The 13815-nt window shown below is 44.2% G+C and overlaps 1 protein-coding gene across 1 annotated transcript in view; it reads right to left on the bottom strand.

Annotated features, from left to right (window-relative positions):
* LOC147007857 (nuclear pore complex protein Nup85-like) overlaps positions 1-13815 on the bottom strand; it is a 43337-nt gene that overhangs the window by 22997 nt on the left and 6525 nt on the right. Inside the window, exons 3-5 of the mRNA XM_085866254.1 lie at positions 9760-9815; positions 8710-8786; positions 3124-3211 (exon numbers count right to left, since the gene is read on the bottom strand). Of these exons, the coding sequence (XP_085722380.1) occupies positions 3124-3211; positions 8710-8786; positions 9760-9815 (221 nt within the window). The remainder of the gene's footprint in view (positions 1-3123; positions 3212-8709; positions 8787-9759; positions 9816-13815) is intronic.

Below are 13815 nucleotides of genomic sequence, written 5' to 3'. Positions count from 1 at the left end.
AGAGAGAGAGAGAGAGAGAGAGAGAGAGAGAGAGAGAGAGAGAGAGAGAGAGAGAGAGAGAGAGAGAGAGAGAGAGAGAGAGAGAGAGAGAGAGAGAGAGAGAGAGAGAGAGAGAGAGAGAGAGAGAGACGGAGAGAGAGAGGGAGAGAGAGAGAGAGAGAGAGAGAGAGAGAGAGAGAGAGAGAGAGAGAGAGAGAGAGAGAGAGAGAGAGAGAGATAACATCAGATTCCTCCGACTCGAGTTATTGTCTACAAAAGGATTTTCTAACGCCACATGACCTTTGACTTCGAGAACCCAGAATGTAATCAGTTCATCTTTGTATTACAGTGTCCATATTTGTACCAAGTTTGGTTGGAATCCCTTCAGTGGTTGACTTCAGTAAATTAATTAAAAAACGAAAACGGACAGACAGACACACGGACGGACGTCGGACGGATAGACAACCTGAAAACAGAATGCCTCCGGCCTTCGGCTGCTGAGGGATCGTAACGTCACTGAATTTACAATGGCGGAAGCAAAGAAATATTCGCGGGTGGATTTGAACCTGGGAACGGAAGTTGGAAGTTCGCTGAAGGAAAGAAGAGGAAAAAAAATTCCACATCGTCTGATGGACTTTTTCCTTTTCTCCATTTCCAATGTTGGACCAGGTCGATCACGTGACGTGTAGATCGAGGGGGGTCGGGATGTTGGCAGTACTTGTAAGTTGCTTGTGTGTGAATGGATGATTGCGTCGACTGTTGCTGGAGCACAATCATGATGGCTCGAATGGCGTCCTCCCACGAAGAAGCTCCTCGTACAGGATATCGAACACAGAAGCCAACTTTGAAACAACTGCAGTCACCCTGAATCCTGCATCGACCAGAAACCTCAATGATTTGCTGTTCCACCTTCTTTGTTTCCCCCAACTTGTCACCGTGTCCATTTTCACCAGCCGTGTTAAAGCGTGGAACGTGTCATTACGGGTGATGGGTTAGGGTGATGGTTAGCTGTTAGGGTTAGGGTTAGCTGTTAGGGTTCGGGTTAGCTGTTAGGGTTAGCTGTTATGGTTAGCTGTTAGGGTTAGCTGTTAGGGTTGGGGTTAGGGTTAGGGTTAGCTGTTAGGGTTAGCTGTTAGGGTTAGCTGTTAGGGTTAGCTGTTAGGGTTAGGGTGTTAGGGTTAGGGTTAGAAAGAACCCTGAAAGAAAAATTCTCTCAAAAATTTAATAAAAACATGGTAAAACTAGAACGGGCACTCGGTAGAGCGCATACCTTCGCTGCCGCAACTTTTTCCGGGCACATTTGAAAAACGTCATTTTAAAACGTCCATGACGTCACAACCGTCAGTCCGATTGACGTCAAATTTGGTGTGTAACCTCCTTGAAGGCAGTCCAACAAAATGGAATGATAAACACTGAAAAATTAAAAAGTTGAAAAATGACGTCAAAAGATGACGTCATTTTGACGCACTTCCGGGGACGTCACGTCCAATCGGGGACTACGATTCTGAAAGATCGTAGTTCACTGAACGTTTTAACGTTGGTTTCATGTCAATAGATCTATTAGATCTGAAGCTATGCCTACAAGTATATTTTGACCTTTAGTGTGACCTTGACCTTGACTGCAGAGTTAATTGGCAAAACCTGTACATCAATAAACAGATATTTTGGTACTGATCCTAATGCCTGGATTTGGGAGACTTTGCTTTGTAAATTATATCGATATTTCAATGTAAAATATCAGGACATTTTAGCCACAATTGAAAAACGTCATGTTCAAACGTCAATGACGTCATAACGGTCAGTCCGATCGAAGTCAAATTTGGTGTGTGACGTCCTTAAGGTAAGTCCTACAAAACGGTATGATCAAAACTGATGAGATCGAGAATTGAAAATTTACGTCATCTTGTGACGTCATTTAGACGCACTTCCGATGACGTTACGTCAAATCAGACACTACATATCCGAAAGGTATCTCGTCATGGAACAATATGGCGGTGGTTGCATGTCGATAGCTGTATTATGAAGGAAGTTATGGTCAAAAGAGTGTTTTTGACCTTTTCATGACGTTGACCTTGAACTTTGACCCGATCGTTCCCAAAATCAAATCAAATCGTCCTTGGATACTCACGAATCATCCCACCAAATTTCATGCAATTCGGTTTTATACTTTCTGAGTTATGCGAATAACAAACAAACACACATATTCACAAATAAATAAATACACAGCGACAAAAACATAACCTTTCGCAGAATGCGAAGGTAACGAGAGGGGGAGCACTCGGTAGTGTGCAAAACCTCTGCCGCCAATACTGCTGGGTCACTTAAGTGAACCTGATATCCTATTCATTGTAGGTAAAAACGGATCAGACTCCACTGAACCACGATTGAATAAACTAAACCAGATCGACACGCATGCAGAAATGCCCAAAAAATAAAATCGAAATTTTGTTGAAAAAAAATTTGCAAAATTTCTGGGTTTTTTTCTCCAACAAATCTTTTTGGGGGGGGGTTGGAAATCACTGAAAACATGTGGAAATGCTGCTAGGGTTAGGGTTAGGGTTTAGGGTTAGGGTTAGGGTTGGGTTAGGGTTCGGGTTAGGTTAGGGTTAGTGGGTCCGTGGATCGGAGGCTTGATGAGGAGCCAACATTGTTATCCGACGTTTTCAGTGATGAAGCCTCGTTCCATTTGACCGGGACAGTCAACGGTCATCGTTGCCGGGATCGGAGCAACGAGAACCCCAATTGGACCGATGGAACTCGTGTTCGATATGATCCTGGAATCGTGGTGCGATGCCCTATTCACGGTGACGTTCTGCTCGGCCACCACTTTTACAAAAATGAGAAGTTTCCGGTGCTGGCTACCTCGCAATGTTTCAAGAGGTTTTGGTTCCTCACTTGGATGGTACGCCTTTCACACAATTGAGAAAAGTGTGGTTTCAAAAGACACCCTGGACAGTGCATCGTGTGATTACTCTTCAATGGAAGATTGAGAAATTTGGAGGGAAATTAATATCAATGGCAGAAGTGTTCCATCGATAGAACAAAGACAAAGCATCCCAGCTGTGCATGAATTATCAACGTTTCTCTCACCATTGCCTGGTAAGCCAAGACAGTTAGCAAGTAAATGTGTGCTCCATGAAGTACCAGAAGTGCTGTAGTCGGTGCTGTAGAGACCAAGACCTCGAAGCGTCCAATTCATCCCGAGGTGTTTCCCATGCAAACCAGGAAGAACCTACAAACATTAAAAAAATCTCAAAATCTATAATATCCATGAATGGGAAATCTCGAACAAATAAAATAATAAAATAAGATTATAACTGTGAGCAGTGATGCAGGGGCCCAAGTGTCCTTCGTCCGATATGAGGAGATTTCAAACCACGTGATCGATGACGTCATCGTTAACAGCATATTCCCCCCTCGATCATATTTGCCAAGTTTCACATCAATCGGTGGAACAGGTTAGAAGAAGAAGATTTTTTTTAAAAAGTGTTCACCTTTAATCCGACATGGCGGCCAAAACGACATGACCGACGACTTAATCTTATAAAAAAAACTTTTTCGCACCATGGGAAGTCCATCATAACCTGACAAAAATCGAATCGATAGCATTTGCGCTTTCGGAGAGGAATTTTTTAAGTTTTCGCTTAAATCCAAGCCGGTTGCCATGGTAATTGCAAAATCTAAACTCGGAAACAATGTGCATCAGTTCCCCATTCACCCCGACATTCCTGTGAAGTTTCAACTTCATGGGAGCAGCGGTGCCACCGCCACACCTCCCACAAAAGTTTGATGGAAAGAACAATAACAATGAAAATACCGATAACAATAGGAGACCAAGCATTCGTACACTTGATCCCCTCATAATAAAATACCGATAACAATAGGAGACGAAGCATTTGTACACTTTATCCCCGAATAATAAAATACCGATAACAATAGGAGACCAAGCATTCGTACACTTCATCCCCTTATAATAAAATACCGATAACAATAGGAGACGAAGCATTTGTACACTTTATCCCCGAATAATAAAATACCGATAACAATAGGAGACCAAGAATTCGTACACTTGATCCCCTTATGATACAATACCGATAACAATAGGAGACCAAGCATTTGTACACTTGATTCGCTTATAATAAAATACCGATAACAATAGGAGACGAAGCATTCGTACACTTTATCCCCGAATAATAAAATACCGATAACAATAGGAGACCAAGCATTCGTATGCTTGATCCCGAAATATTAAAATACCGATAACAATAGGAGACCAAGCATTTGTACACTTTATCCCCGAATAATAAAATACCAATAACAATAAGAGACCAAGCATTTGTACACTTGATCCCCAAATATTAAAATACCGATAACAATAGGAGACCAAGCATTCGTACACTTTATCCTCTTATAATAAAATACCAATAACAATAGGAGACCAAGCATTTGTACACTTTATCCCCGAATAATAAAATACCGATAACAACAGGAGACCAAGCATTCGTACACTTTATCCTCTGAAAATAAAATACCAATAACAATAGGAGACCAAGCATTCGTACACTTTATCCTCTTATAATAAAATACCAATAACAATAGGAGACCAAGCATTCGTACACTTGATCCCCTTATAATAAAATACCGATAACAATAGGAGACCAAGCATTCGTACACTTGATCCCCTTATAATAAAATACCAATAACAATAGGAGACCAAGCATTCGTACGCTTGATCCTCACATACTAAAATACCGATAACAATAGGAGACCAAGCATTTGTACACTTTATCCCCGAATAATAAAATACCAATAACAATAAGAGACCAAGCATTCGTACACTTTATCCCCAAATAGTAAAATACCGATAACAATTGGAGACCAAGCATTTGTACACTTGATCCCCAAATAGTAAAATACCGATAACAATAGGAGACCAAGCATTTGTACATTTTATCCCCTTATAATAAAATACCGATAACAATAGGAGACCAAGCATTCATACACTTTATCTCCTTGAAATAAAATACCAATAACAATAGGAGACCAAGCATTCGTACACTTTGTCCCCGAATTATAAAATACCGATAACAATGGGAGACCAAGCATTTGTACACTTGATCCCCAAATAATAAAATACCGATAACAATAGGAGACCAAGCATTTGTACACTTTATCCCCTCATAATAAAATACCGATAACAATAGGAGACCAAGCATTCGTACACTTCATCCCCTTATAATAAAATACCGATAACAATAGGAGACCAAGCATTCATACACTTTATCTCCTTATAATAAAATACCGATAATAATAGGAGACGAAGCATTCGTACACTTTATCCCCGAATTATAAAATACCGATAACAATGGGAGACCAAGCATTTGTACACTTGATCCCCAAATAATAAAATACCGATAACAATTGGAGACCAAGCATTCGAACACTTTATCCTCTCATAATAAAATACCAATAACAATAGGAGACCAAGCATTCGTACACTTCATCCCCTTATAATAAAATACCGATAACAATAGGAGACCAAGCATTCGTACACTTGATCCCCTTATAATAAAATACCGATAACAATAGGAGACCAAGCATTCGTACACTTTGTCCCCTAATAATAAAATACCGATAACAATAGGAGACCAAGCATTCGTACACTTTAACCTCTTATAATAAAATACCGATAACAATAGGAGACCAAGCATTCGTACACTTGATCCCCTTATAATAAAATACCGATAACAATAGGAGACTAAGCATTCGTACACTTTGTCCCCTAATAATAAAATACCGATAACAATAGGAGACCAAGCATTCGAACACTTTAACCTCTTATAATAAAATACCAATAACAATAGGAGACCAAGCATTCGTACACTTCATCCCCTTATAATAAAATACCGATAACAATAGGAGACCAAGCATTCGTACACTTGATCCCCTTATGATACAATACCGATAACAATAGGAGACCAAGCATTTGTACACTTGATTCGCTTATAATAAAATACCGATAACAATAGGAGACGAAGCATTCGTACACTTTATCCCCGAATAATAAAATACCGATAACAATAGGAGACGAAGCATTCGTACACTTTATCCCCGAATAATAAAATACCGATAACAATAGGAGACGAAGCATTTGTACACTTTATCCCCGAATAATAAAATACTGATAACAATAGGAGACCAAGCATTCGTACACTTTATCCCCGAATAATAAAATACCGATAACAATAGGAGACCAAGCATTTGTACACTTGATCCCCTAATAATAAAATACTGATAACAATAGGAGACCAAGCATTCGTACACTTGATCCCCAAATAGTAAAATACCGATAACAATAAGCATTTATACATTTATATATTTATTGTCACGACTACCAGGGGTCAGGTGGAACACAAAAAGCAGGTGATGTCATCAGCTATTACCTGGGGTCCTATGGGCATTTCACCATGTTGAACCAGGAGGTTTTCATCAATCATGTTGAATGAGCCGAGCAGTTATGCGTTGGGTTGGAAAAGGGTAATGGGGGTAATAAAGATCAAGGGTCAGAATTGGGTATAACAAAATATGGCGATGCAATACTTGCTTGATGGCCTAGAGGGAAGAGTGAGACAGAAAACTCTGGAAGATGGTTCCACAGAGAGGAGAATCAAAGAATAAAAGAGCTGAGGTGTGCAGACAGCCTGGATTTTAGTGAACCAGGAGGGGTAACTGGAAGAATGCACGCATCTTTGAGTTTCTGGAGAGGGTCAGAGGACTGAGAGAGTAGAGATAGCATTATTGGAGAACAGATGGAGTTCAACAAAAGAAAAAAACACCAAACTGTCTGCAATGTGAGAGCAATGTAGCCGGTGGTTGAGAGAGGGAGAGAGCAGGAGAGAGAGAGAGGGGGAGACAGAGAGAGGGGAGACAGAGACAGAGAGAGAGAGACAGAGACAGGGAGAGAGACAGACAGAGACAGGGAGAGAGAGACAGACAGAGACAGGGAGAGAGACACAGAGAGAGAAAGAGAGAGAGAGAGAGAGGAAGAGAGAGAGAGAGAGAGAGAGAGAGAGAGAGAGAGAGAGAGAGAGAGAGAGAGAGAGAGAGAGAGAGAGGAAGAAAGAGACACACACAGCTACTGTCTGGATGGGGAAACTGCACGACACAATGTAGACTGACCTTTAAAAAAAAAGGAATAATGGGTTTTCCAGAGCATCAGAGACATCATCTTCATAGTTCAGGATCAACATTGGGCCCAAACCACGACCTTGAACTCCAGCCTCCATTGGACGAGGGGAGGAGATGATTACATTGATGGCAACATGTTGACTCCGTGGAGGAAATAAGAAATGGAGGAATGAAGGCTGCTTTCTATGTCACATGCAGAGCTCGGTAGCATAGCAGGAATCCGGACTATGGAATGTTCGAGACATGTCCAGGGAGATGGTCCTAATTCTTTGTTTGAGGTTGAAGGCCTGCACCCATTGCTGAGAGAGGAGCAGAAGGATGTCCAGAGTTGAATGACCAGGACAGAATCCAAACTGACGGTCAGAGATCAGACAGCTTGAAAACAGGAATGACAACATCAAAAGCAATGATGGATTCCATAACTGTGCTTGTAATTGGAAGGAGGCTCACTGGCACGTCGTTGGTTGGGTCTGTTTTTGCACCATTCCTGTGAATGGGAATGGTGTTTGATTTCCATGCAGAGGGGAGGAAGCCAAAGGAGAACCTCTCAAACTATGGACACAAACAGCAAACAAGTTGAATGAATTCCAGAATTGGAAAACTAAAACCGATAAACTACAAACGAGTGTGTGTGTGTGTGTGTGTGTGTGTGTGTGTGTGTGTGTGTGTGTGTGTGTGTGTGTGTGTGTGTGTGTGTGTGTGTGTGTGTGTGTGTGTGTGTGTGTGTGTATGATGCGACATAGTAATGTGGGTCTAGATCGTTGAACCAGGTCCTCATTCAGCTCGGGTTCAGGCCTTGTGCCCAGACAATGTCCATCACTCCCACACTGGAGCCGATCGTAAAGTCAGAGACGTTCATCACGACGGGATGATCGTACCAAGCAGGGAACCAGTCCCACTCTTCACTCCAGGTGTTTTGTCGGCAATACACTACCAGATCTTTCAGATCGTCCTTCATCCCGACCCATGTTTTCTATAGTCAACATTCCCTCACTTTAAAGCTACCCATCTACTTGCAGGTCGATACATTTCCTTCCTGCTACCGCTCCTGTCGGTTCAACCCCTCGGTGTATATCCACTTGTACCATCACTGCCTCACCATCAGTGCTCTACCCACTACGCCATCACCTCTCTTCCATCTGATCAAAATACATTTTAGCTTTCAAATGTGTCTGATCCTTATAAAGTTCTTCCAGAAACAGAAACTGCATTTTAATTAAATAAGAGATTGTAGATTCAAAGTTATAAAAAGAGGGGCAACACACCACCCATCCCCCCCCTCGTAGACCCCCTTCGGTCCTGATTGCCATAATGTCGTGAACAAATTTTGGTACATCCAGGGTGATGAGGGTTGTGACGACGTTTCATTGGAATCGAGCATGTCGTTTCGGAGAAGACGTCGCAAGTGTTTACGTACAGACGACGCGCCGTCCCACAAGGTCCCTCGAATGAAATTCCAGGTGAGCTTCAAAACTAGGGGGAAAAAACGAGGTGTATAAATGTGAGGTTCCTAACAAGGATGCAAAAAGTGAAACAATTCACCATTTCAACGAACGATGGCTCTTCTTCGTCCAAGGGCATGTTTGCAGATGTCAGCCGAACACACCGACCAAACACGTCTGTTTGTGGAAGATAAAAAGGCGTTTAATACACGTCTATCGCTTCAGGGTCTCCGTTATTTGGTCTTACACACCGTCACCTCTCACCTACAATTACACTTCAACCTCCACTTACCCACCACACACTCACCACCTCTCCCACGTACAGCTGAGCTGTCCCTTTGATCCGTTTCCTCCCCTGCTGACCCTTTGACCCATTTCTCCCCTGCTGACCCTTTGACCCATTTCTCCCCTGCTGACCCTTTGACCCATTTCTCCCCCTGCTGACCCTTTGACCTGCTGACCCTTTGACCCATTTCTCCCCTGCTGACCCTTTGACCCATTTCTCCCCTGCTGACCCTTTGATCCATTTCTCCCCCTGCTGACCCTTTGACCTGCTCACCCTTTGACCCATTTCTCCCCTGCTGACCCTTTGATCCATTTCTCCCCTGCTGACCCTTTGACCTGCTCACCCTTTGACCCATTTCTCCCCTGCTGACCCTTTGACCCATTTCTCCCCCTGCTGACCCTTTGACCTGCTCACCCTTTGACCCATTTCTCCCCTGCTGACCCTTTGACCCATTTCTCCCCTGCTGACCCTTTGACCCATTTCTCCCCTGCTGACCCTTTGATCCATTTCTCCCCCTGCTGACCCTTTGCCCCTTCTCTCCCCTGAGCCTCGTCTGGCAGATCAAATTTTAAAACAAATAATAAAAACACTGCACTGCCGTCACACATTATCCACCGCAAACCACGTGATCGATTCAAGGTCACGCTTCGCGTTCACTTTGTGACACAAAAACTTCGTTGACCACTTTACACCAACAAGGATTTAAATCTCACGAAATCGGAGAAAAACAAAGATTTCAAATGTAATTAAATTGTGTGAGCTCCGTTGTACCTCAGGCTTGTCAAATGTAAACCTGTTGATATTTCAAAACGGCACAACGAAGCGGGAAAAATAAACTTTAAACGAGCGGAGTGTGCGACTCACGGAATGATCGGAAAGCGGTCACGACGAGCCAATCAGGCAGAATCCTCAATGGGCGACTTTTGACCCCAATTGGAATTTGATGCGATTAATCAGATCTTTACGATCGATAAACCCTGACAGTTAAATTCCTGATTTATAGTTGCGCTTGATATTCTAAATGAAGGCACGGCGAAAAAAAAAAATTTAGAAGTTTAAGGAGGAACCACAGTGGAGCTAAAATATAAGTTCACAATAAACCCCAAAGAGTAACGCAGTGGGATTTGTGCTGCGTGCGAGCTATTTGAAGTCTCAACTATAACGTTGCAAAGGAAAAATGTGATAATAAAATATAACATACGAAAATGTAATAATAAAACAACAAATAGTGCAGTGAAGAACATTGCGCACTCGTACACAAAGACACGATCGCGGGTTTTGATGGGCCGAATGGGCTCCTGTGTTGAAGTAACTTGTCAGGGAACACGTCTGCAAGACGTCTTAATAACAAGGACAAATGTGTCCAAGAGCCGCGTCCTAAAGGCAATAACAACGACAACGTCCGATATTTCGTCACGTGCCTTGATGGAGCCAATAGCGAGACCCGTCATGGAGGCTCCTGTTCATGACGAGAAAATCGTGTATTTACGAAATTACAACACCTGAAATGGAATAATCTTTAAATGGGAACGTTTACTTTTCGAAACTTTAAAGCAAATGTCCGAATATATTTACAAGTTCATGATAGACGTTCTTCAAAAGGCACCGTCAATGCGAGGATGTGTACAGGTGTTTAGTATTTAAGGATATCCGGATCCTCTATATAAAAGAGCCACATCCCTAAGGTTTTGTCTTCACCTGAAGAATAACAAGAAAAAGAAGAACAACAATAAACGCGGAGCTCCCCGAGAGCCGCGTTCTCTCCACAAGACGGGGCTAAAAATATATCCAGACTTTAATATATCAGGACAAAAGGAGTTAAGTGGGGGATGGAAGGAAAAAAAACTCCGTGCGGAGATCTGTGGAAGGGAGAGGAATGGGGGCGAGGTGGTGGTGGTGGTGGTTGTTGTTGTTGTTTAACGTCTTGCTCTCCAAAAAAAGATTATCCAGACAATCGGCTGCATGAGCACCCAGATATATAAATAACAGCTAATAATAATAGTAATAATATTTAATAAAAAATTAAGAAGGCAAAAACAAAGGCTGTGAAGTTTCAAAGAACTCGGTAGATGACGTCATATCCGCTGATTTCGCTGTTCACAATTTTTACAAAGGGAGGACTAAATTAGATAAGCGCTTTGCTTCAGTCTATTGTTGACCCGATTTTTAAAATGTTTTTACATCGCACATCCTAAAACGGCCACTGAGTTTTGGGAAAGTGCCGTAACTTCGCGGGGCATTCTGGGTACCAGTGACGTCACAACAATGGCGCCTCCTTTCTCACCGCGCTTGGCGGAGCATTTCCCGAGGAGGAATTTCCTCCTCCCAATGGATGCCAATGTTGATTTTACGACACAACAGCCAACCTATGGGGATTGTCCATGCTTTATCCCGTTACATGATGAGCATCAAGCAAGGAAGCAGCACGTGTACCATTTTTAGTGTTCGGTTTGGCTCGGTCGGGGTTTGAACCAGCGACTTCACACACTCAAAATGGACGCTCCGACCTGATTTCAATCCGTGTAACATCACGCGTCTTGTCGCTTCCCCGTTCGAGGAAAACTGTTTCCTCGAAGACTTCAAAGGGGATATGTCCTGTTATTCTCCTCACGAGACGGATGTTTGTCAATAAAATGGGGATTACTGTCCATCTTGAACCACGTGATGATGATCGACATCATGGCCGCCCGTTTTCACTCAGTTCCCTCACATTTCGATGTGTTAGACGACTCGTCGTGTTGGGATCTTTAATGTCCACCGACTGATGCCGACACGTGCGACGCGTGCCAATGGACATGCACTTTGTGAAGCAACACCCTACCTGTGGAACACCTGTGTGACGGTTTAATATGGAATAGGCAAAGCCGAGAAGCGAACGTAGAATTCTTCTGACATTCGCTTCTGACTTTACCGATAACTTGTTGACCACTGTAGACGCAATTTCCGGTTACTTCGGCCTGGATTCGGGATCAGCGATCAAACAATGTAAATCACGATAAAAAATTATTTTTTGATGATGCGGGAGATTATCTTTATTAAAATCAGTGGAGGAAATATACACCATGTCTGATATTTGGGTCTTTCATGTCTCCGACGATGCCTTTATCTCCCGGCATGCATCATTCCCCATGACAAAAACCGGAAACAAAAAAAAACAGAAACAAAAAAAAAACCGGAAGCAAAAGGTGTAATGTCCGGAGGGCGGCGGGACTCGGATAGACGTGAGGATTGTCAAACACTGTTTATTGCCCGTCCGGATGCACACTACTACAGACTACACAACGCCTCAGGCGGCGTGAACTCCTCTATCCCGTGCAGGCACGTGACCACTCCAAAACCACTCCTCCACGCCTCCACCACGCTCCCCGCATCATGCCCTGCCCCCGCAGGCCCAGTACACCACAAAAGGGTCAAAGCCAACGACACGGATTCACGATTGCCATGGTGGTATTGTGTTGTTTTTGTTGTTTCCTATTCTCTCATGTGCACGCATTAAGTAATATTCACAAGATAGAAATAAAACCCAATCGTATTTATACACCGCACAGCGTTTAAAAACAACCGGAAGCAAAAGGTCATATCCAATGACACTGATTCTAAATAGCCAGGGGGATTGTGTTGTTGTTGTTGTTGTTGTTTCCGATTCTCTCACGTGCACACGTTAAGTCTGAAGCTCACTGCGTTCGCTATTAATGGGTCGAGAATCAAACCAACATTATTATAATAACAATAATAGTATTCCTACAACTGTGTCTGAGCACGAACAAGAATGACAGACAAATGTGTGAGAAACAAAATTGTACAAAATCACTTGACGAGGAAACAAATTGTAAAATTCGATACTTGTCGAAATTCGAATGAGCGAAGCTGTATTGTTATTATTATTTAACACTTACAATGATTTGTACCACGTGGGGTTCGTCTGGAGGAATGAGCTGGAACCGGCTGGTCAGGCCTGATGTCCTGTGTTTACTTTACACAGGGTGCCGGAGATAGCTCCACGCATACTCTGTGTGAAAGGTCAGGTCAGGTACGGCAGCATGCGGCGGAGCAGCGCGTCGCTGGGTCCACTTCCCGCGCGATACTCCAGGGGCCTCGGTCTGGTCATCCCCCGGGCAGATCCCTGGCCCATTCCCCGGGCAGATGCCTGGCCCATCCCCCCCGGGCAGATGCCTGGCCCATCCGCCGGGCAGATGCCTGGCCCATCTCCCGGGAAGATGCCTGGCCCATCCCCCAGGCAGATGCCTGGCCCATCCCCCGGGAAGATGCCTGGCCCATCCCCCGGGCAGATGCCTGGTCCATCCCCCAGGAAGATGCCTGGCCCATCCCCCAGGCAGATGCCTGGCCCATCCCCCGGGAAGATCCCTGGCCCATCCCCCGGGAAGATGCCTGGCCCATCCCCCGGGCAGATGCCTGGCCCATCCCCCGGGCAGATGCCTGGCCCATCCCCCGGGAAGATGCCTGGCCCATCCCCTGGGCAGATGCCTGGCCCATCCCCCGGGAAGATGCCTGGCCCATCCCCCGGGCAGATGCCTGGTCCATCCCCTGGGCAGATGCCTGGCCCATCCCCCGGGAAGATGCCTGGCCCATCCCCCGGGAAGATGCCTGGCCCATCCCCTGGGCAGATGCCTGGCCCATCCCCCGGGAAGATGCCTGGTCCATCCCCTGGGCAGATGCCTGGCCCATCCCCATCTCCTTGAGACGGTTGGTTGGTTGGACGGTTGGAGCTCATTTTCATGTTCCCGTCTCACACATTGTCGGAGGAGTGGGCGGACAAAAGCATGAAGGAAATAGAATTAAACTTTATTAACAATGAGAAAATCGATAATCGGATACATCGTGCGAACAATTCAAGTGCAAGACACAAACTCAAACGAACGAACAACCCATGACGTCGTTAACAAACTATGACGTCACCTG

The sequence above is a fragment of the Eptatretus burgeri genome, chromosome 24 (genome assembly GCF_056783735.1).
Source record: "Eptatretus burgeri isolate ZD-2024b chromosome 24, Ebu_testis_v1, whole genome shotgun sequence".
Classification (NCBI taxonomy): domain Eukaryota; kingdom Metazoa; phylum Chordata; class Myxini; order Myxiniformes; family Myxinidae; genus Eptatretus; species Eptatretus burgeri.
Note: the sequence above shows the minus strand (reverse complement) of the source record. Positions and strands in the feature narration are given on the sequence as shown.